General features: G+C 45.6%; 2 protein-coding genes across 2 annotated transcripts in view; both read right to left on the reverse strand.

Annotated features, from left to right (window-relative positions):
* The window catches only part of LOC148114985 (uncharacterized), a 451,234-nt gene that overhangs the window by 109,546 nt on the left and 316,687 nt on the right, over nucleotides 1–25,001 (reverse strand). The gene's annotated exons all lie outside the window — the stretch shown is intronic.
* Nucleotides 12,256–25,001, reverse strand: part of LOC117666904 (lymphocyte antigen 6E-like) — a 29,349-nt gene continuing 16,603 nt past the window's right edge. The window contains exons 2-3 of the mRNA XM_087890961.1: nucleotides 15,166–15,285; nucleotides 12,256–13,007 (exon numbers count right to left, since the gene is read on the reverse strand). Of these exons, the coding sequence (XP_087747087.1) occupies nucleotides 12,799–13,007; nucleotides 15,166–15,285 (329 nt within the window). The 3' untranslated portion in view covers nucleotides 12,256–12,798. The remainder of the gene's footprint in view (nucleotides 13,008–15,165; nucleotides 15,286–25,001) is intronic.

Here is a 25,001-nt window from a genome sequence, read left to right on the forward strand (position 1 = left end):
ACTTTTGGCAAAAAGGTTAGCCATCACTGGTATAGGGTCTCCTGCTTGATGTGGGGGGATGGACTACCAGACCTCCAAGATCCCTTCCAACTCTGTTATTCTGTTAATTAATCAGTGGAACGGTTTGCCTTCAGAAGTTGTGGATGCTCCATCACTGGAGTCTTTAAGAAGAGACTGGACAGCCACTTGTCTGAATTGGGATAGGGTTTCCTTCTTGAGCAGGGGGCTGGACTAGATGACCTCCAAGGTTCCTTCCAGCTCTATTCTGATTGATTGACTGACTGACTGATTGATGGTTAAGCCAAGGAGGTAAACATGGAGATGTCTATTTGAGATTAGGAGACCATGTCAAAACCTCTGCTTTGCAGGAAAGCTCTTCAGTCGTTGGATGAATTTTAATATGGGGGAAGGATTGAACGGAAACTCTTGTGTGCATAACCCAAAAGATGCTTTTCCCAAAACATAACTGGACTTTCTTGGTGTTTTTTTTTTTTTCTTGAGAACATTTCACTTCACATCCAAGAAGCTTTCTCAGTTCCAACTGATTGGTAAGGAATGGAAGGATTTATAGTTTTTGCAGTCATCTGAAGGTCAGTCGTTAGCTCTCCGAGAGTCGTTGAGGCCACTTGGGGGTTTATCTCTAACCCTCCGGATCCCCTGAATCGAAGTACAAATGGGTGTGAAAACTTCTTGGAACTGCTGAAAGGTGTTTCACGCCTATTTGCACTGTTCAGGTGATGCTGAGGGCACAGACAAACCTCCAAGCGGCTTCAATGACTCTCAGAAAGAATACTAATGACCAGATGACTGCAAGGAATATAAATTCTTCCATCCTCCACCATTCAGTCAGAACTGAAGAAGCTTCTTGGATGAGAAGTGAAATGTCTTGAAGGAAAAACAAAGACAGTCCGATTGCCTCTTGAAAAAAAAAAAAAAGACTTTTGGGGCAACCATGACCTGGATGACTGAGAATCTCCAAAGACAAATGGGTGAGTTGGAAAAAAGTGGTCTCACCATAGACCAACCTCCAGGTTCTCCTCCTGCAGTATCTCCATGCCTGGAGAAACTACAAGCGGATTAATTTTCAAGTGAGGGCAAAACCCACCTTGATTATATCCCTGTTCTGTCCCCCTTCCTCACACAGGCAAACGTAATACCAAGCACGCCTGCCAATATTTTATTAGGTAAACAAATTAGAATTCTTGGCAGACCAAGGTTTTGGCAGCAAACTGCCAAATGCCTGCCAAGACCGGTTTCACTCCCATAAAGCAGAAGAGGACTTATCTTCAGTCCGTTCCGGGAGCAACAAATTATCCACGAGACAAGAGTTTAGTCAATGTTCAGTCCAAAATATATCTCAAGGCGAATTTCAAAGATCACGATGTGACTTTCAGGGTTTAACTTTGTCCGTCACAAAGCCTGAAGAGCAATCCCACCCACTTTTATTCCTGGTGGGGTGTGGCTCCGTGACTCAGCTCAATCTCTGGCCCTCCCACGCCTCTTTCGTTGCTGCGCACGCTTCTCCCTCCGACGCTGCCCGGGATCAAGCCAGGATTCATCCTCCTCGCTCCCTATCAATGGGTGCTCCGATATGCCTTCCTCCTGGCACATCCCAGGCTGTTCCTCCTGGCTTTCGGATGGAACCTGAGGCATTGCCAGAGAGGAGGGTCCTGGAGAGGGAGGCCTTGTCAGTTCCTCCCCCTCACCTTCAGAGTCCTCTTCCTCTGTTAGGACAGGCTCGGGAGTCGGGGTCACAACAATCCCCTTTTCCAACTTGCACCTTGCTGGACCTGAAGATGGACTTCAGAAGTTGCAGGAGAACAGCTTATCCAACAGCAGGAGAACAGCACCATCTAATGTCTACCTTGGTATTTTCACCATTACCCTAATTGTTCTGTTGCCTTCTGCTATTGGATTAATAGAGCTCCATACTTTTCTACTAGGTCTTGCAGCTGTTCAACAGGCCTGACAATCTATAAGAGGTGACAGGAGGACAAAGACCCCACCTTTTCCCCTTTTATCCTCAGAAATAGTTCTAGGAGACTCAAAAAAAAGATGTTGAGACTCTAGAAAAAGGGCAGAGAAGAGCAACCAGGATGATGAGGGGACTGGAAGCTAAAACATACGATGAACAGTTGCAGGAACTGGGCCTGGCTGGTCTAGTGAAGAGAAGGACCAGGGGAGACAGGAGAGCATCTTCCAATATTTGAGGGGCTGCCACAGAGAGGAGGAAGGGGGTCAAGCTATTCTCCAAAGCACCTGAAGACCAGACAAGGAATAATGGATGGAAACTGACCAAGGAGAGATTCAACCTGGAAATAAGGAAAATTTTTCTGACAGTGAGAACAATCAACCGATGGAATAGAAGTTGCCTTCAGAAGTTGTGGGAGCTTCATCACTGGAAGCTTTCATGACTTTGTTAGACATTATTCTGCTTTAAGATAGTTGGAGAGAAGAACATACCAATATGTAACAATGTTGTGTTAGAATAGATCTTCTTTTGTTTGAGGCCCGTTAGAAAGAGGCCCACTCTTGAATGCCAAGGCAATGGAGATAAGAAAGAGCTATGTTTGCAAAATATTTTATGGGTAGTTATAGGGAGGTGTTAGAGAAAGAGATGATGATCTCTCTAAAAGGTGCTTCGGATTAGCCGTGATCGGTCCCTGGACCTGATCGTGGGGCGTGGGGGGTGTCGGGATAGGGAACTATCAAATCTAATGCTTTTGAAACTTCCGGTGTGACTTCCTGGCTCAAACTCCTTGTTGAGATCTGCTGGGATATACCCCCCTATTTTGCAAAATTGTTTTTATTTTTATTTTTTTAAATAAAATCTCTTTGTTTTCACCAACCCATGCTTGTTGGTTGAATTTATTTCCAACAATACCCACCCAGCCGCTCATTAGGGCCGAGAACCGGTTATTAAATTATTTTAATCCCACCACTGAATATAACCAGTGATGGGTTGCTCCCGGTTCGGCCCGGTTCGGCCGAGCCGGTAGCGATGATGATGTGACGTCACCGAACCGGTTCTCTTTGTTTGGGAGCTGGGCCCTCCCGCCCGCCCCCGCGTTATTCCTACCTTTGTTTCTTCTTTTTTTAGCCCAGCTGATAGGCGTGGCAGAGTGGATTGCCGCACCTCAGCTGGGCAGAAACCTAATGCGCTTGCGCGGAGCGCAAGTTCGATGCACATGCGAGCATGTGCATGGCGATCGTGCGCAGAGCACGTGCATGAAGAGAATCGGTGGTAACGCCGGTTGGAACTCACCACTGAATATAACCGTGCAGTAAACATGTGTCTCAGCACTGTGATGTGGCTGAATCCATGTCCAGCGACCACTCAGACCTGTCTCCAGATCTACCATCCCTTACCTTCTTTTCGACCGCCCGTTTGCTTTCCTCAAATAACCCCTAAAATATTTTCGGAGTCACGCTAAGGCTTTTCGACAGGTGTACAGCCTGCAAACTGCCATGGAACAAGCCATTGTTGTACGGTTAATGTTCCGTTGGAATCAGAAGTATCCGGAGTCTTCTGATTGGTGATCTTCCCAATCAAGGAACTATGGACTGCATCCAACCCACTGGATCTCCACCTTGGCAACTCGAAGACCCATGGATTTCAAGTCCCAGAATTCCCCCAACTAGCACGCTCTGGACCTCTGGCCTGGACACCCGACCAAGCCTTGCGAACGTTCAGAGTTGAGGTCCTCCTGAACTCTGAAGGGAGAATATTCCAGAAGGCAAGGGCTACAGCAGAGAAGGTGTGCTTCCTAGTCCCTGCCAATACAACATTGCTTGGCTGAGAGGATCCATGTTAGGTCTCACCTGGAAGATCAAACTATACAGAGGGAGAAATGACAGGGAGAAAACTACCCCTTCGGGTAACCTGGCCCAAAGGCATGAATGGCTTTTAAGGTGATAAACACACAGGGGTGAAATGCTCCTGGTTTGGACCGGATCGCCTGATCTGGTAGCGATGGAGGCGAGTGGTTTGGAGAACCGGTAGCAAAAATCCCTGCCCCCCCCAATGCCCAGCTGAGCCGCACAATCATCAGAGGCTTTTTCTTTTAATTTTTAAAAGCATTTTTTCTACAACCTCTTTGGCCGAAAAAATGCTTCTAAAAGTAAAAAAAAAAAAAAAAAAAGCCTCTGATGATCACGCAGCTTAGCTGGGATCGTCAAAGGCTTTTAAAAGAAAAAAAGGCTTTTTTTCTTTTAAATGCCTCTGACGATCCAAGCTGAGTTTTTTTTTTTTTTTTTCATTTTATTAAATTTGTATACCGCCCTACTCCCGAAGGACTCAGGGCGGTGAACAGGCACGAAATAAAACACATAAAATACAAAAGTTAAGACATGATTAAAACCCAATTAAATAATTTTTGCCCGAGACAATTTAAAACTCCCAATAATTTAAAACGAATTAAAATTTGAGTTTAAAAATTTAAAAGAAGGGGAAAAAATTAGGCCAGGCCGGTCTGCTGGAATAGGAGTGTCTTCAAAGCACAGCGGAAAGTGCGCAGATCCGGGATCCTCCGTATCTCCGGGGGGAGCTCGTTCCAGATAGTGGGTGCCCCCACAGAGAAGGCTCTGCCTGGTAGGCAGAGGCTTTTTTTTCCTTTTAAATGCCTCTGATGATCCAAGCTGAGTTGCCTGATCAGCAGAGGCTTTTAAAAGAAAAAAAAAGCCTCTGTCGATCAGCTGGGATCGTCAGAGCCTTTTGAAAGCATTTTTTACCGAAGAGGTTGTAAAAAAAATGGCTTTAAAAGGAAAAAAAAAAGTTGGCCACGCCCACCCAGTCACATTACCCTCCCACCAAGCCACGCCCACAGAACCGTTAGCAACAAATTTTAGATTTCACCACTCTAACCACACCTTGAATTGCATCTGGAAAGATACCGGCAATCAATTTTATTTATTTATTTATTTAATTTGATTTGTATGCCACCCTATCTCCGTAGGATTCAGGCTGGCTCACAACAATTAAAATCAAACCAGATAAAAACATATTAAAATACAAATTAAACGTATGTTTTAAACTCATTAAAATAATCAAACCCCATCAGTCCAGGCTGGTAACAGTAACAGGGTTGGAAGGGACCTTGGAGGTCATCTAGTCCAACCCCCTGCTCACTCAGGAGACCTATACTAGGGATTTGAACCACCGATCTGCCAACCTTTCTGATCGACAGGCTCAGTGTCTTAGCCACCGAGCCACCTAGACAGCTTATATACAATATACAATACAGCTCATGAAAAGCTCATAAGAGGCAGTTTGATCCCGTGGTTATGGCAACAGGTTCGAAAGCAGGAGATAGTGTGTTCTAATCCTGCTTTAGGCATGAAAGCTGGGTGACCTTAGGTCAATAACCAGGAGACGGTGAGTTCTAGCCCTGCCTTAGGCATGAAAGCCAGCTGGATGGCTTTGAGCCAATCAACCAGGTGACGGTGAGATCTAATCCCCAACCAGATACCTGCAATTATTGCAAGTTCAAATCTCACCAGGCTCAAGGTTGACTCAGCCTTCCATCCTTCCGAGGTAGGTAAAATGAGGACCCGGATTGTGGGGGCAATAAGCTGACTTTGTATATAAAAAAAACACCGCTTGGGGGGGCCGAAAGCCCTACTAAGCAGGTATATACAAAAGTATGAAGGCTATTGCTTAACACATTGTAAGCCGCCCTGGGTCTCCGGAGAAGGACGGCCTATAAATCGAACCAATAAATAAATAAATAAATAAACTTAGCCATGAAAGCCAGCTGGGTATCTTTGGGCCAGTCACTCCCTCTCAGTCCAGCTCACCTCGCAAGGGTTGCTGTTGTGAGAATAACAGGAGGATGGAAGATGTGTGCTGGATGTGTTTACAGCCTTGAGTTATTTTAAAAAATAATAAATAAGGCAGGATGCAAATAAATAAATAAACACAGGTCATCTTATGATCACAAATGAGCTGTTGATGTTAACTTAGAATAGAATAACAAGAGTTGGAAGGGACCTTGGAGGTCTTCTAGTCCAGCCCTCCGCTTAGGCAGGAAACCCTATATACCACTTCAGACAAATGGTTATCCAACATCATCTTAAAAATTTCCAGTGTTGGAGCATTCACAACTTCTGCAGGCAAGTTGTTCCACTGATTATTTGTTCTAACTGTCCTCCTTAGTTCTAAGTTGCTTCTCTCCTTGATTAGTTTCCACCTGTGATAAACAGTTCTAATAGGATAGGGAACTACCGGAGACTTTACTTGAAATCAGCAAAGAGTTTAATGACATGTTTGCAAACAAGGGAACACGAGAAGTGAACATCAGTTGCAGCATTGATCAATTTATCACTCATACAAAACTCCACTTCCTCCCCACTCCCTTTTTCCTGCTTAAAACATTTCTTCTTCAAAGCTCCTAAAAGTATACCTTTGTTCTTCAGCATAGCATCCTGCTTAAGCACTCGTCCTATCTCCCTCCTCCCTTCTCCTTTTCCGGTTTCTTTCCAGCTCTTAGCCTAGTTAACTTTTGCTCTTCGACTTGCGGTTACAGCTGGCATTTTGCGGTTTTGACACTTCTAGCTTATTTATCTGTAAAAGCTTATACTTTTCAAAACAGCTTATAATTCTATTTCTTGTATAAAGCATTGCAGAAACAATACACATTTTAGAAACAGTACAAACTCCATTTTGTTTTACATAGAATGATTATATTGATGATGTGTTTCCATCACACCCGTTGCTTCTTGTCCTACCTTCAGGTGCTTTGGAGAATAGTTTGACTCCCTTCTTCTTTGTGGCAGCCCCTGAGATATTGGAAGACTGCTATCATGTCTCCCCTAGTCCTTCTCTTCATTAAACTAGACATACCCAGTTCCTGCAACCGTTCTTCATATGTTTTAGCCTCCAGTCCCCTAATCCTCTTTGTTGCTCTTCTCTGCACTCTTTCTAGAGTCTCAACATCTTTTTTACATCATGGCGACCAAAACTGGATGCAGGATTCCAAGTGTGGCCTTACCAAGGCATCATAAAGCGGTATTAACACTTCACGTGATCTTGATTCTATCCCTCTGTTGATGCAGCCCAGAACTGTGTTGGCTTTTTTGGCAGCTGCTGCACACGGCTGGCTCATATCTAAATGGTTGCTAAGGGAAACATTTGTTCAGTGAGTTTTGCCTCCTTTGACAATCTTCCTTGCCACCGCTGTTAAGTGAATCACTGCAGTCATTAAATAGGGAGCCTGGTGGCACAGCAGACTAAAGCACTGTTATTAACATCCAGCTGTCTGCAATTACTGCATGTTCGAATCTCGCCAGACTCAAGGTTGACTCAGCCTTCCATCCTTTCTAAGGTAGGTAAATTGAGGACCCAGTTTGTGAGGGCAATAAGCTGACTTTGTATAAATATACAAAAGGATGAAGGCTATTATTGCTTAACGCATTGTAAGCCGCCCTGAGTCTCCGGAGAAGGGCGGCATATAAATCAAATTAAGAAACAAAATAATTAGTAGCAGGATTGCTAAGTGAATCTGGTTTCCCCATGGACTTCGCTTGGCAGAAGGTCGCAAAAAGGAATCCCATGACCCCGGGACACTGGGACCGTCATAACTATGAACCAGGTGCTAAGTGTCCGGATTTTGATCACGTGACCCTGGGGAGGCTGCAATGGCCGTTAAGTGTGAAAAATGGTCACGCGTCCCCTTTTTTCCCAGTGCCGTTGTCACTTTGAACGGTCACTAAATGGACCGTTGCAAGTCGAGGACTACAAACTAAAAATACAGCAGCCTTTACTACCCACGCAACCATACTCCGCACAAGTTGGAAGGTTCTGAACGCTCTTCAAGGTCAGCCCCACGTAGAGCGTATTGCAGTAGTCCAGACAAGCGGTCACGAGGACAGGATGGATGGTGAGCAAAGCCTTTCTCTCCTCCACCGTACCGTATATTGTCCCTCCACCAGTGGTGGGTTCCTCCCGGTTCGGCCCGGTTCTCCCGAGCCAGTAGCGGTGACGATATGACGCGTACTGGGAAGCTGAACTTCCGCTTTCCGGCGTGCACAATGCGCGCCAGTCATCTGGTCTTCACGCCGGAACCCCGAAGAGCAACGGGTGACGGCTGGCATGTCCGGAGAGATGGCACTTCCGTCACGCGTGCCATAGGTTCACCATCACGGCCTTAGAAGGTGTGCAGAGAAGATAATGAAGGATCTGGAGGGTAAATCGTATGATAAACAATGGAGGGAAATAGATATTAGATAGCCTATAGAAGAGAAGGATTAAGGGGGACATTTTAACTCTCTTCCAATCCTTGAGGGGCTATCCAGAGAAGAAGGGATTGGCTTGTCCTCCAAAGGATATCATAGCCCCTTCGGATCACGATTCGGAGGAGGAGGAGTTGGAACCAGGATGGGATGTCTTCCCTGGAACGCTGGAGAGGCCAGGGACTGAGGATGATGCTGTCCCAGGCCCCTCAGGTGGTCGACCAGATGGAGAGCTGCCTGCCCTGAGAGACAGGGGAGGATCAGACAGGCAGTGGTGCTGATAGGCAGCAAATCCCCTCTGAGGAGGAACAGCTGCCTCCCCCACTCAATCCGAGGGCACAGAGAATAGAGCGGAGGCAAGCTGAAAGGAGGCCTGCGAGGTTGCTGGTGAGGAGGCCACCCGCTCCTCATAAGGAACACCTGGCTTGGGTTGACTTAAGCAGAGGCTGGGGGAAGTTTGTCTTTGTTGGGAACAATTGTTTGCTTTGGCATGCAGTCTCTCTCACACACAAACACACGCAGAGGATTTGGAAAAACTCAGCTTTGACTTGTGTTTCTGCCTCTGCCTCACCTTGTGGACTTATCTAGACTGTGGACCTTGTCCAGTGAGCTGTTGTGGTCTGCCAGCAGCCTGAGGAGCTGGCAGTGATGAGGCTGAAGAAGAACATGGGCCAGTCCTGGAGGCTGGGGAAGGCCTGGATGAGGGCTCTGTGTCGGAGGCAGGGATGGGGCCAGGGCCATCGGGGAGTGATGCGCGGACTTCGGAGCCTCCAGAGGCTGACAGCAGAGAGGCAAAGGAACAGGAGGAGCCCGTTCCTAGTGCATGCATGAGAAGAGCTGCCAGAAGGCAAGATCAGCTAAAGCAAAGAGGACGACTCGGGAGTAGGGCCAAGAGATGATTGGGCCCTCCCATAAGGCTTAAAAGACCAGCAACGGCTCTTGGCCTCTTTGCCCGAAAGCAACCGTTGAGAGATTTGCTTTGTGTTTGGATGTATTTCTTTCTTGTCAGCATCTTCTGTTCCTGAACTGTTGCCAAGAAAAGCCTTTGGCAGTTTGCCTAATTATCCCAAGGTCAGAGATAAACTGAAGAACGGTGTTTTGAGGACTTAATTTAATTTGGAATACGCTGAGAATGAGTTAATTCTCATAATTCTCATAATTCTAATAAAGTCTGTTTGTTTTTGATCTGTTTGTATTTAATACTAACTACTTGGGCCTGGGTCACAACATGAACTTACACCTTGTCTTTGGACTTCCTCTCCGCTTTTGCAAAGTGGTTTTGTTGCTTACTGGTTTTTGTTCGTGGGTCTGTGAGTGGCTGCCTTCAGAGAAGTTTTGGGGTCGACCTTATCGGCCATTGTAGAGCCGTTTGTTGTGGAATTTAACACAGCAATAAAGGACATTACAGATGCCTGTCACCTCTAGGTGACCTGTGTCGTAACACCTGAGGGCAGGACAAGAAGTAACAGATGGAAGCTTGTTAAAGAGAGATCTAACCTAAAAAAGAATAATTTTCCTGACCGTGAGAACATCTGATCAGTGCAATGGCATGACTCCAGAAGCTGTGGATGCTCCGTCACTGGAATCCCAAAGGTGCTTTCCCAAGAGACAACTGGATTTTCAGGTTTTATTTTTCTTTGAAGACATTTCGCTTCTCATCCAAGAAGCTTCTTCAGCTCTGATCGGATGGTGGGGAATGGAAGTTTGTCAGTGTATAAGAAATTATGAGCTGGGATAGCCATAACAATGTCAGTCAATGGGAACTGTTTGGTGGCTAAGAAACAGGGTCTGTTGAGATGGCTCAGAGCGTGGGCATGGCTTAGCTTGACTGATCTGTGTGTGTGTGTGTGTGTGTGTGTGTATGCGTATTCTTTCTAGCCAGGTTTTACCTACGTAAGCTAAGTTGTTCTACAGCCCTGGTTCTGTGAAATCTCATTCACAAGTTTCTGGGCCTTTTTTCTGCTGACAGACTGCAACTCTGTGTTGCAGTTGACACATTGTACCTTTACAGGGAGGATATCTGAGAAGTGGGTGTGGCTCACTGATGACGCCTTAAAAGGCAGAAATAGCAATCTGAGTCTCCCAGAGAGCAACACAGAGTTGCAGTCTGTCAGCAGAAAAAAAGGCCCAGAAACTTGTGAATGAGATTTCACAGAACCAGGGCTGTAGAACAACTTAGTTTACGTAGGTAAAACCTGGCTAGAAAGAATATGCACATAAAAGCCTACGAAAAAGAAAAAGATACACACACACACACACACACATGTATGTGTATTATATGTTGGTTTGTCCTTGCATTATAGTTTCTGTTGTTCTGTGCTTCTGCAATTTCTGGTTCTGGCTTCTGCTGCATGGGTATTGTATACATGCATCATGATTTATATTATTGTATCTAAAGAAGTTTCTTTTATAGATGAATCCTGCTGAATTATTTACTTGCGTGCTGGTTGGATTGCTGCATACTCTGACAAAGCTGCATTTAAAAGACAAAGGTAGCTCTGCTAGCAGAAGATAGCAGAGTCCACGTTAGAGAGGACCGCTGGTGTGATAGAGGGGTCAAAGAGGCCATCTATGTCCAAATTGAGCAGCTCTCTTTCTTAACTGAGGGGGAGGGGATACGACATCATCTATCTCCAGTCTACAACGCAGTCCTTTCAACAGCTCCAAGAAGTCTCTACACCCATTTGCACCACTCAGGTGACCCCGAGGACACAGATAAACCTCCAAGTAGCCTCAATGACTCTCTAAAAGGATGCAAATGACCAGCTGTCTGCAAGGAGTACCAATCCTTCCATTCCCCACCATCCAGTCAGAGCTGAAGAAGCTTCTTGGATGGGAAGCAACAGGTCTTTAAAGAAAAAAAACCCAGAAAGTCCAGTTGTCTCTTGAAAAAGTTTCACTTTCGATGGGGGTGGGGGGGGGGAGTTGCTTACTCCCTCTGAAAGGGTTCGTAATCTTGGTGTCCTCCTTGATTCACGGCTGTCCTTGGTGGATCATCTGACGGCCGTGACAAGGGGGGCTTTTGCACAGGTCCGCCTGGTGCGCCAGTTACGCCCTTCCCTAGACAGGGATGCCCTCCGTACAATCACTCATGCTCTCATAATTTCTCGGCTGGATTACTGCAATGCCCTCTACATGGGGCTGCCCTTGGGGTGCACCCGGAGGCTTCAACTGGTCCAGAATGTGGCCGCGCGGGTTGTTACGGGAGCCTCCCATTAACGTGTAACACCTCTCCTGCGCGAGCTGCACTGGTTACCGGTGTCCCTTCGGATCCGCTTCAAGGTGCTGGTCTTGACCTATAAAGCCCTACATGGCATGGGCCCGGGGTACTTGCAGGACCACCTCCTACCGGCCTCCCACCGACCAGTGCGGTCACATAGGGCTGCCCTCCTCTGGGTGCCGTCGGCCAGACAACGTCAACTGGCGACCCCCAGGATGAGGGCGTTCTCTGTGGCCGCACCGACCCTCTGGAATGATTTACCCACCGGGCTCCGGACGGCCCCCGACCTACGCAATTTCCGCACCGAGCTGAAGACATGGCTTTTTTCAGCAAATTGATCTGATCTGTTGCAAGACTTTTTAATCATTTGGGGATTTTTAAATTGACTAATTTTAGTATTGCATTGTTGTATTGTTTTTATCTTGTGAGTCCTACGGGAGAAGGGTGGCATATAAATTTTGAAAAATAAATAAATAAATAAAAATAAATAAAAAGCACCTTTGGGACAACCGTGACCTGGATGACGGAGAATCTCTACAGACATCCATCACTGGAGGTTTTCACAAATAGAGTGGATAAACATTTAACCAGCATGGGGAGTAAGATCTCCTGGCTTGAGTAGAGGGTTGGACTAGAAGACTACCAGGTTCCTATGTAACTGTGTGTCTGTTGATTTTTGTCGGGGCTCCCCCGAGAACAGGGCACGTCAATAAAAGATCGAATAATCAGCACCCTAAATAAAACACGATCCTGAAAAATCGTAGCGGGACATGTGCGAGGGAAGGAAGAAGAAACGAGAAAGGGAGTTGTTATGAATCAAAATGTTTATTCCATTCAAAAAGCCCATGTCACCGTCTCACAATCGTGCTTAATGTAAAATGTAATACATTTTAATGAGTTCAAATGTTAACAGAGTGAATGTAACAGACAAAAATGCATTTGCATAACAGACCTTCATCCAAAGCTGCGTATTTTCTCACCCGAGCAAAAACATTTTAAGGCCTCTGTAACGATTTCAAACTTTGCCACAGCAGCCTTAGGAGCAGTGTTTCTAGATCTCCTTGGTGTTAAGATGTGTGGACTTCAACTCCCAGGAGTCCACACACCTTAAAAAAAGCTCAATGGAGAATTTATGGCCCAAAGATTCCCTTTTTTATATATATATAGCTGTGCCTCCACCTCCCGACAACCCCAAGCGATGCTAGAAAACACAAACAAACAATAAAGTATTTCCGTAAACCTAGTAAAATCTCAGATTGAAAAAACAGAGCAGTCGAACTTGCATTCTCGAGACGTGATTTCTGGGCCTCGTTGGGCCGCTCGATGCAGCCGGAGGGAGGCGTAATCCCTCACAGCCTGGATCCAAAGAGATAGAAAAAACTGGCGAGCGTAGCCAAGGCCAACACCACGTGGTTGATTTGGATGCTGTTGGCCCCGTTGGTGTTGCACAAAAACGAGGAACAGCAGCTGACCGACACAGCCGCAATGCCAATATTGATCCCGCCTTGGGGGCAAACCGGCACGCATCCCTTGCTGATCGACTGCGTGGAATATTCACCTGTCCGGAAAGGGGGGGGGCAAAAAAATAAGAAAGAAGGTCAAACTTTCGAGTGTTTATGGAAGAACAGAAGATATTTGTGGATTTATTGCGAGTCACATACAACAACAGATTGTTTTTTGTTTTGTTTTTTTTATTTGATTTATATGCCGCCCTTCTCCGGAGACTCAGGGCGGCTTACAGTGCGTTAAGCAATAGCCTTCATCCTTTTGTATATTTATACAAAGTCAGCTTATTGCCCCCACAAACTGGGTCCTCATTTCACCTACCTTAGAAAGGATGGAAGGCTGAGTCAACCTTGAGCCTGGTGAGATTCGAACCTGCAGTAATTGCAGGCAGCTGGTCTTAATAACCAGTTTAATAACAGGGTGCCTTAGACCACTGTACTACCAAGGCTCTTGTTAACAGAAAGCCTTCGTGGTTGGAAGTAAATAGGTAGCCTTCAACATAAAACCACAACTGAGCCCGTTGTTTTAAGCGAGACAGCCGTTAAATAGGTTTTTGCCCCGTTCTACGACCTTCCTTGCCACCGTCGTTAAGCGAATCACTGCGGTTCTTAAGTTGGTTAACACAGTGGTTAAGGGAATCTGGCTTCCCCTTTCACTTGGCTTGTCAGAAGGTCGCAAAAAGGAGACCACGTGACAATGGGACACATATATTTACAGTGACAAGAGCAAAAAAATTAAATAAATAAAGAGTTGGGAAGAAAATACAACATCCCTCAGTTCCGGGTATGATCTAGCACAGGGTTTCCCAAACTTTCTGGGTTGGTGGCTTGGCACGGGGGGGGGTAGAAGGAGGGTAAGAGGGGATGGTTTTGTGCGAGGGATAGGCACACCTGCATACACAGTGTCATGCTGCCGTTGGAGCCTGAATCTGAGGAGGACGACGAGCTGGAGTTGGAGATCGAGAGGGCAGCTTCATTGGCTTCAGAGGAATGTGGGGAGGAGCAGTCCCAGGGTCCCTCAGGATTGGGACAGCTTGTTAGCAGGGAGGAATGGGGGCAGGATGATCGAGAGAGGGCAAGCAGTGGACACAAGGAGCGACGGAGCTCACGCGATGAGCAAGGACTGCCCCCTCCTGATCCCCGAGCACGGAGAGTGGAGAGAAGTCGGGAACAGCGCAGGCTGACCCGACAACTCGGGAGGAGAGCGCCCCGCCCTTTTTCACAAGGCACACCTGAGGACTGAGATTTATGGAGACACTGTGGGGAGGGGAGTTTGTTGGGAACAAATGCTGAATTGGTAGAGTTTGGTGTGCCGGTATAGACAGTTGGCAGGACTGCTTGCTTCTTCCTGACTTTGTGGACTCGGTGACTTGTTTCCGACTTTGTGGACTCGTCGTTTGTTCCTTGGTTTGTGGACTCCTTTCCCTGTTCCTTTGCTTTGCTGGACTGGGCACAGCCAGAGGCTGCCGTGGTGTGTGTGTGTGTGTGTGTGTGTGTTGTGTGTGTGTATTTGTGTGTGTGCTTTGCTCTGGAACTTGCCAAGAACGTGGGAGCATTTGGGTGTGTGGGGGAAATCTGGAGCATTAAAGGGGAGTTTGAACTCTCAGCTGGCTGCGTGACCTTCGTGCTTTGTCCTGGGTCATCACACACAGCTTCCTTTGCGTGAGCGATGTGCGTGCGTGAGTAGAGCTGCGAGCACTGGTGCCCGCCGCTTGTGTAAGCTGGACTGCGCGCACGCAAACAGACACGCACCAGCCCCTCCTCCACTCACATGGCCCAGTTCAGTGATGGGTTTCAAAACATTTTTACTACCAGTACTGTGGATGTGGCTTGGTGGGCGTGGCATGGCTTGGTGGGCGTGGCAGGGGAAGGATACTGTAAAATCTCCATTCTCTCCCCACTCCAGGGGAAGAATACTGCAAAATCCCCATTTCCTCCCGATCAGCTGGGACTCGGGAGGCAGAGAATAGCTGGGGACGGGGCCAATCAGAGGTGGTATTTACCGGTTCTCCAAACTACTCAAAATTTCGCCTACCGGTTCTCCAGAACCGGTCAGAACCTGCTGAAACCCACCTCTGGCCCAGTTGCGAACTGGCCAAAGCCCGCTAGTAGGCCGTGGCCCAAAGGTTTGGGATCCCTGATTTAGCAGGCAAACCCTTGGAGGAAGTGATATGGTACTCCTGCCATTTCAACCCCGCCAAAGTAACGTACCAATCCCAGCACCGGTATACGTGGTGGCGCAGTAGTTGTCCTGATCGGAACAGATTTGCCACCTCCAGCAGGCCCAGTTCGAGTCGACTCCGTCGCACGACCAACAGACCAGTGAGAAAACTGGAGGGGGGGGAAAAAAGATTTCAGAAAGGTGAGATGTGCAGTGAAACTGTTCCATTTATTTTTACTTTCTCCCACCTTCATTATATTTAGAAATAACTCAAGGTGGCGATTTTCCCAACAACAACCCTGTGAGGTGGGCTGGGCTAAAAGAGAAGGACTGGCCCAAAGTCATCCACCTTCCTTTCATGGCTAAGATAGGATAAGAACTCACAGTCACCTGGTGATTGACCCAAAGTCACCCAATCAGCTTTCATGCTTAAGGCGGGACTAGAACTCACTGTCTCCTGGTGATTGGCTCAAAGTCACCCAGCTGGTTTTCATATTTAAGGCGGGACTAAAACTCACTTGTCTCCTGGTGATTGGTCCAGGACCCAACTAGCTTTCATGCTTAAATCGGGACTAGAACTCACCACCTCCTAAGTCACCCAACTGATTTTCATGCTTAAGGCGGGACTAGAACTCACTGTCTCCTCTAGGACCCAACTGGCTTTCATTTCAGACTATGAAAATCAACCAGGGGATTTTGGGTCAGTCAAATTATAAATGAGTTATTTATTTTAAAAAATAATTAAAACGAGATAATTTGTTAAAAACAAATCTTCAATACAGCTTCATTCCTTTGCTCGGTGCATCATTCCAACATTCATCCATCTGGTCTTGCAACCCCTGATTTAATAGCGAGGTAGAATCAAGATCACATGAAGGATCAATACTGCTATACAAAGCCTTAGTAAGACCACACCTAGAGTACTGCATCCACTTCTGGTCACCACACTACAAAAAAGATGTTGAGACTCTAGAAAAAGTGCAGAGAAGAGCAACCAGGATGATGAGGGGACTGGAGACTAAAATATACTGTTAACCAACGGTTAACGGTTAACACAACGGTTACGGTTGTGTTAACCAACCAGCAGAGCGTAGAGCACAGGGAAACGATGCTGAGAGCAATGAATAAAATACATACAAACTGGTTTATCAAAGTTTTTACTTTATAGTGAAAAACAATTTCATAGTCTTTAAACAATCCAAGTCTTTGCCATTCAAATCAGTCCAGTGATAGAAAAGTCTTCTTACCATACAAAACAGCAGTAGGTAATAATAGCACCACATACACGCTGATAACAGATCACGATGGTAGCATATCCAACCACGATGATAGCATCTCCACACACGATGGTAGCATATCATCAATGACTACATTTCAGCTCCCTTCTTAAATATAGTTACAACAGAGCTTATCCAATCAGGATACAATGACTCAGCATTACAATGACTCAGCAGTACTTCTTAAAGTCATAGAATACATATTCATGTGAAAGTCATAGAACACATATATTGTCCATATATTGCCTGGACAACCTGTTAGGCATACACCATATCCTAACACATACGAAGAACGGTTGCAGGAACTGGGCATGGCTAGTCTAGTGAAGAGAAGGACGAGGGGAGACATGATAGCAGTCTTCTAATATCTAAGGGGTTGCCGCAAAGAAGAGGGAGTCAAGCTATTCTCCAAAGCACCTGAGGATAGAACAAGAAGCAATGGGTGGAAACTAATCAAGGAGAGTAGCAACCTAGAACTAAGGAGAAATTTTCCAACGGTGAGAGCAACCAACCAATGGAACAACTTGCCTTCAGAAGTTGTGGCTGCTCCATCACTGGAGGATTTTAAGAAGAGACTGGATAACCATTTGTCTGGAATGGTGTCTTCTGCTTGAGCAAAGGGTTGGACTAGAAGACCTCCAAGGTCCCTTCCAACTCCTAACCCTTAAAATACCCAATAGGAGCAGTGCATTGCAAGTAATGCCCGTAACTAATATTCTGACCAGGGTGGATTTGATTTAAATCGAGTTGATTTAAATCACAATTTAAATCATGATTTAAATCACTAGTAAAAAGTCTTGATTTAAATCAACTCGATTTAAATCCTAATTTTTAAAGAGCAACTGTCATCTCTGCTACTCCTTTGACCCACTGTTGACTCACCGATAGTCCCAATGTTGCAGAATATACAGCCTCCTGTTACATAACTAAGCTCCATTTCGTGCTGAATAAACTCAATTATTTATGTATCTTAAATAGAAAACTATCTTACGATAGATTTTTACCCCAAAAGTTTTTTATTAAAATAAATTCGATAAAAATTAAAAAAATCGGATTTAAATTTAAAAAATCGGATTTAAATTTTAAAAAATGGATTTTTTTTTATTTTTTTTTAAAAATCATTGATTTTTATCCACCCTGATTCTGACGTTGCCTTTTTTGGGGTGGTATGGGGAGAGTTTATAGAGGTGGGGGCTTTCCCACAAAATAGGTATATTAATCCTTAAACTCTTTACTTTAAAACTTTCACAGTACGGATCCCACCTGAAGGTAGAAAAATAGAAGAGATTCACACAGCATCCCTGTAAAGCTAGAGATCGCCACCTGCTGGCCATCAGCTCACACTGGCGGCGCTATTGCCACCTGCTGGCTATCAGCTGATACTGCAGGCCTCCATAAGAGAAAATTGCAATAAAGAATCCAAAATTATTACTGTAACAATAGAAAGCCTCTGGAGCCTGGGGAGGGCGAAAAACGGGCCTACCGGGCCCACTGTACCATCACGTAACAAAAGTGGGAGAAGCACACATGCGCATATGTGTGGGGGCAGGGCGCACTGAATTCTAGGTGTGGGCACGTGCACGCGTGACACCCCCCCCCCCTATTAGCACGCTATTAGCACGCGACGGCAAAAAGGTTAGCCATCACTACTATATGCCATTCTGGACAAATAGCTGCAAAGTCAAGTCAATGAAATGTAATTTTAAAAAATAGGTAAAATACTAAAGGAGTTAAGCCTGAGAAGACCCGCATGCAAACTTTGCCCAGGGAAGTTTCCATAAAACCATGAAACAACTTTCCTTTTTTGCTTCCCACCCCCCACCCACTCTCTTTTTGTTATATTTGGGTTTGTTCCCAAGGGCATCCTTTGTTTGCAAAGAAAGCCATTCAGTGCCCTTCTCTCTCTCTTTCTCTCTCTCTCTCTCAAAAAAAAAAAAAGACACAGCATAAAGACAGTCTGTAAAATTGCCTGTTGCTCATGCCTGCTCTTTGTTCAGCTTTTAGCTTTCAATTTCCTAGCCTGGTTATTAAAATAACCTGCAAGGACATGTGTAAAACAAAACAAAACAAAAAAATTAAACAAAAAAAAATTAAACAATTGCATGTTTCTCTTTCTTGCCCATTCAGATTTCCTGTCGGGTTCTTAGCTTTCGATTTCCTAGGCTGGCTGGCTTCAACGCCTTGTTAAGAACAGCCTTAAAATACATAAATTAAAACAAAAATCTCTGTTTCTCTTTCTTTCCCACCCAGCTTTCCTGTCAGACTTTTAGCTTTCGATTTCCTAGGCTGGTTTGCTTCAACAGCTTTCGCAAGGAAAGCCTTAAAATACATAAATATATTTCAAAAATGTGGGTTTCTTTTTCTTTCTTTCTTTCTTTCCCAGCCAGCTTTCCCTTCAGATTTTTAGCTTTCCATTTCCCAGTTTTGTTGAATCATTGACAAGGGCAACATTTAAAAAAACAAAAAGGAAAGCTAAGGACACGAGGAAGGCCAGTCCTTACAAGGGCCGATGCTTATCAGAAGGCAAGGAGAATAAGGGACCTTGGCAAGGAGTTGGAAGGGACCTTGGAGGTCTTCTAGTCCAACCTCGAGCACGAGATCCGGTACCCTTTCAGACAAATGGCTGTCCAATCTGTTTTTTAAAAACTTCCAGGGTTGGAGCAAATACAACTTCTGGTGGCAAGCTGTTCTGTTGCAGGAATAATGAGACTCAGACCTCGGAATCAAAAAGGACTTGTATTTATTTGCGCAAAAGGTTCAGAGCAATAAAGCCGTAGCAACATCTGAACCCCCTCTTACGGAACAACAAACACTTATATACTTATCAAAAGTAGCCAAACACGGAAATATAGCATATCAGTCATTGATTGGTTATATTAGTTATAGCCCCCCCCCCCCGTAGCCCTCCCCTGTTGCTCTGTTAAAAAAAGCTAAATATCTTGCTCCCCCCTTCGTACTGAATGAGGTCACAGGTATCTTGCAGGAAGTACCTAAGTTTCCAGCAGCTCGTTGAATAACTGTGAACTTTGCGGTTTGACATTTTTCACCTCCTTCACACCTTTTATTATCTAAAAAGCAATCTTTTATAAGCTACTTTTTCATTCTGTCTCAGTTCCACTGGTTAATTGTTCTGACTGCCAGGAAATTTCTCCTTGGTTCTAAGTTGCTTCTCTTCTTGATTAGTTTCCACCCATTGCTTCTTGTCCTGCCCTCTGGTGTTTTGGAGAATAGCTTGACTGCTTCTTCTTTGTGGCAGCCCCTGAGATATTGGAAGACTGCTATCATGTCTCCCCTGGTCCTTCTTTTCATTAAACTAGACATACCCAGTTCCAGCAACCGTTCTTCATATGTTTTAGCCTCCAGCCCCTTAATCATCTTTGTTGCTCTTCTCTGCACTCTTTCTAAAGTCTCAATATCTTTTTTTATATCGTGGTGACCAAAACTGTACAGGTAGGTAGTCCTCGATTTACAGGTTCATTTAGTGACCATTCAAAGTTATAACAGTTCTGAAACAACTTAACTTATATGACTGTTTTTCACACTTACTGACCACTGCGGCATCCCCCATGGCCGCCTGATCAAAATTCAGATTGCTCAGCAACTGATTCGTATTTATGACGGCTGCAGTGTCCTGGGGTCATGTGGTCCCCTCTTGCGACAAGCAACATCCAGACTCACTTAACAACGGTGTGGCTAACTTAACAAATGCAGTGGTTCGCTCAACAACCGCAAGAAAAGTCGTAAACTGGGGCGAAGTCACTTAACCCATTTTTCACTTAGCAGCATTAATCTGGGGCTCCGTTGTGGTCGTAACTCGAGGACTGCCTGCATGCAATATTCTAGGTGTGGTCTTACCAAGGGATTATAAATTGGTACTTTATAAAAGAACATCTTTACTCCAAGTAAAGATGCACAGGTACCGTATAGGTGGTACCTTGCTCAATAGTAGTAACTGTGAGTGGGATCTTGGAGTCTTAGTAGACAACCATTTAAATATGAGCCAGCAGTGTGCAGCAGCTGCCAAAAAAGCCAACACAGTTCTAGGCTGCATTAACGGAGGGATAGAATCAAGATCACGTGAAGGGTTAATACCGCTTTATAAGGCCTTGGGAAGGCCACACTTGGAATATTGCATTCAGTTTTGGTCGCCACGATGTAAAAAAGATGTGGAGACTCTAGAAAGAGTGCAGAGAAGAGCAACAAAGATGATTAGGGGACTGGAGGCTAAAACATACGATGAACGGTTGCAGGAACTGGGTATGATAATGAAAAGAAGGACCAGGGGAGACATGATAGCAGTGTTTCAATATCTCAGGGGCTGCCCCAAAGAAGAAGGAGTCAAACTTTTCTCCAAAGCACCTGAGGGTAGAACAAGAAGCAATGGGTGGAAACTAATCAAGGAGAGAAGCAACTTAGAACTAAGGAGAAACTTCCTGATAGTGAGAACAATTAACCAGTGGAACAACTTGCCTCCAGAAGTTGTGAATGCTCCAACACTGGAAGTTTTTAAAGAAGATGTTGGATAACCATTTGTCTGAAATGATATAGGTTTCCTGCCTGAGCAGGGGGTTGGACTAGAAGACCTCCAAGGTCCCTTCCAACTCTATTACTCTGTTATTCTCCTTGCCTTCTGATAAGCATTGGCCTTCCTCGTGTCCTTAGCTTTCCTTTTTGTTTTTTTTAAAGGTTGCCCTTGTCAATGATTCAACAAAACTGGGAAATGGAAAGCTAAAAATCTGAAGGGAAAGCTGGCTGGGAAAGAAAGAAAAAGAAAACACACATTATTCTAATTGTAAGTCCTTTGGACACAATCAAATCTAGAGCTTCTACATGCTTCTCCTTGAACCCGAGGCAGACCCATCCTCCAGAAAGCTGTTTTAAAAGATTTCCCAGCATGCACAGTTAGGCCATGTCCTTCAGCATGTAGAGATAACCTGCACAGGTAGTCCTCGAGTTATAACCGAGCGCTTAGCGACCATTCAAAGTTACGACGGAGCCGCCAGACGGTACTTAGGAGCCAGATGCAAAGTTCTGAGAGATGCCCCTCCCTCGGAGGGGGGTGGGGGTTTGTCACGTGATCACATTTTAGGTATTCGCCAATCCACCCGCTTTTAATCCCGTAACACATTTATGACTCTTTTATTGGTTGGAAAGTGGCATTTGCTTCTGGTTTCCGGCGTAAAAAGGCCCCTGGAAGTCACTGGACTCACTTAACGACTGCAGCATTTGCTTTGCGACTGCCGCAAAAAGTCATGCAATTAAGGTCACGTGATGACCTGCTGAACGACTACAATGCCAGGCTCAATTTGCGGTCGCAAATCAACAATTCCTTCAGTGGCCGTTCAAAGTTACAACGGCGCTGACAAAAAGTGAGCTATGACCATTTTTCGCACTTATGACCTTTGCAGCATCCCCAACCCCACCCCCGCTCGTGTGATCAAAATTCGGACGCTTGGCAACTGGTTCATACTTATGACCGTCGCTGTGTCATGTTGAGGTCGTGTGATCCCTTTTTGGGACCTTCCGACAAGCGAAGTCAATGGGGGAAGCCGGATTCACTTAACAACCGGGTGACTCACTTACCAATGGCAGTGATTCGCTTAACAAAGGCGGCAAGAAAGGTCGTAAAATGGGCTAAAGCTCACTTGACAAATGTCTCACTTAACAAGAGATATTTTGGGCTCCAAGTAGAGGTCGTAAGTAGAGGCTATCTCTACCTGTACTCATCGTTAACTCCTACGCCCGCCCTAGTCAACTGCTTCTTCTTGAGATGACACCTTCTTCTCAAGATTGGCCAACAGGCAGCCTTGCAAATAACCCTGAACTATAACACCCAGCACCCTTCTCTACCCCTTTCCTGGATTGGGAGATGTGGCTCTGCTACTTCTACAAAGCAACTCACAGCTCGCTGTGAACTGGGAGATCGGGTTTTAATCTCTTGAAGGCACCTTTTTGGGTTGACCGTCAAAGTCCACATTCTTTCCTCCTGAGATAACTGTTCCTGGCACTGATCCTCCCCACCCTTCCTCCCTTCCTTTCTCTCCTGACTTCAACCATCAAGGTTGCAAAATCCCCCCTGCCCTCCGCCTGTTTCATCCATGAGTCCACGGAGGCAATCTTAGACCCCCTGGATTTAACCATGTTGTGGAGTGAACTCTTACAGAATTGCCACATGGAGAGTTTGAGAATCTGGTTTGGTGGTTAGGAAAAGCTAGCAAGCTTTTTGTTCGTATTATTATTATTATTATTTTAAAGGAAACGAGCCACAAATTACAACTTGGAAAATAAAAAGTTGGTTCTGACAAATACAATTCTTCCAAGCGGAATGGCCTTCTCAGCTGAGGAACTGAAGGTCGATCTGTGGGTTTCTACCCCATCTTCTGGCTGGGGAGGAGTGAACAAACCATGGAGCCTTCAAAGCTCATTCCGAGCTGAGTTACTCAAGACTTGGCAGATGGGCTGAAATACTTCGCCGGGTGTTCCCCCTGCCCTCCCTTTCACCCTTCTAGATGTGGCCTCCTAACCAGATGGCCGTGTTTCTTCACTCTCACCAAGTTCCCTGTTTCTGTCCTGTTTTCATATCCTCATTTGGGGAAGTTCTCAATTCTGGATGGACTGTTTGTGTTCACCCACTTACTCTAGGCCAATGTTTGTTGACCATTGTCTAGACTTCTTGGCTCTTCTAAGTTTCTTGGTTGTTCTCTTTTTGGAGGAGACTCAATGCTGGTTGGAGATGGGCCACCATCTTGGCTGTAGAGCAGGATCTCCCAACCAAGCCCAGCTGAAGATGGGTGGACAACTCTCAGAATTCCTCATCCAGCTGGATGAGGAATTCTGGGAGTTGAAGCCCACCCACCTTTAATTTGCCAAGATTGGGAAATATACTCTACAGCAGGGGTCTCTAACCCTTGGTAACTTTATGACTTGTGGACTTCAACTCCCAGAATTCTCATGAATTATGAGAAATTTATTCTCATAAAGTTGTCAGGGTTGGAGACCCCTGCTCTACAGCCAAGATCTACCCTCATGGTGGTCCGTCTCCAACCAGCACTGGAGCTCCTCCAAAAACTGAGCAACCAAGAAACTGAGAGGACCCAAGAAGCCCAAAGACTCCTCTAAAGGCAGGATACCACACTCAACCCAACAAGTGTTTCTTCAACCCACCAACCTTGAGAGTCTACAGCATTGACCATTTCTGATCCATTGTGCATGGAGATCAAGGCAGCTTATAGATCAGTTCTTCAGTTTTGGAGGTGGCCTCCATAACAAATTTGGAAAAGGTAAGGGAGGTGTTGCAATTCTTTGCAGCCTTTTTCTACCTAAAAGGAAGCTGAGAAACCGCTGAGGAGCAAAGACACCTCCACAGATCAATATAAAGCTTTCCCAGAATGTGTTAACGCATAGTCTCCCACTCACGACGGAATTCCTGCCACCCAAATTTAGCCCAAAACAAGATGGATATGCCAGGAGCAAGGAAGAAATTGTTGTGGTCCGCCAGCAGCCTGAGGAGGTGGCAGCAGAGTCAGACAGTGAGGAGGCTGGAGAGGACAAATGGGCCAATCCTGGAGTCTGGGGAAGGCTCGGACAAGGGCTCTGCGTCAGAGACAGAGAAAGGGCCATCTGGGAGGTACGTGCTGCCTCCGGAGCCTCCAGAGTCGGACCTCAGCGAGGCAGAGGAACAGGGGGAGCCTGTTCCCAGTGCGCGCATGCGCAGAGCTGCCAGAAGGCAAGAATAGCTAAAACAAAAGGGATGACTTGGGAGTAGGGCTGGGAGATGATTGGCCCCTCCCAAAAGGCTTAAAAGAGGAGCAAAGGCACGTGGGCTTTTGCAGGAAGCAACTTTGTTCATTCTGTGCAGTTTAAAGCCTGAAGCTCTGTTTGATACTGGATTCCCTGTGGCTTTGCCAAGTAGGTCTTTGGCAGCGTGTCAAGGGAGATAAAGGTGGATGATTATCCCGAAAGGACTTTTTGCAACTAATTGGGACTTAGCTGCGAATGAACAGAATTCACAGCTGTTGCAATAAAAAGAGGTTTTAGGGACTACTCATGGGTTTTAATGACTCAGGAAGCCTAGGTCAGAACAGAAATCTCCTGTGGCATGCTTCAATTAAATCAGTGTTGTTGTTGTTAACAACTTTTATTTATTTATTTGATTTGATTTCTATACCGCCCTATTCCCGAAGGACTCAGGGCGGTGCACAGCCAAACAATAAAATACATACATACAAAATTTAAAAGCGGAATTAAAATCAAATTAAATAGTTTTGGCCCAGACAAATTAAAACCCCAATCAATTTAAAACCAATTTTAAAATTTGAATATATAAAATACTAAAAAATGTTAAAAAATTAAAAATCTTTTATAAAAGAGGGAAAAAATTAGGCCAGGCCCACCTGGTGAAATAAAAAGGTTGGGCAACTTTTAAGACCATGGGGCTCCCCTTGAGGTGCACTCGGAGGCTCCAACTGGCGCAGAGTGCGGCCGCGCGGGTGGTTATGGGAGCAACATGCGCTCCCGTGTGACACCTCTCCTGCGCGAGTTGCACTGGCTCTTCCGGGTGCGCTTCAAGGTTTTGGTTACCACCTTTAGAGCGCTCCATGGCTTAGGAC

The sequence above is a fragment of the Pantherophis guttatus genome, chromosome 3 (assembly GCF_059756535.1).
Source record: "Pantherophis guttatus breed Tessera chromosome 3, ASM5975653v1, whole genome shotgun sequence".
In the NCBI taxonomy this organism is placed as follows: Eukaryota; Metazoa; Chordata; class Lepidosauria; order Squamata; family Colubridae; genus Pantherophis; species Pantherophis guttatus.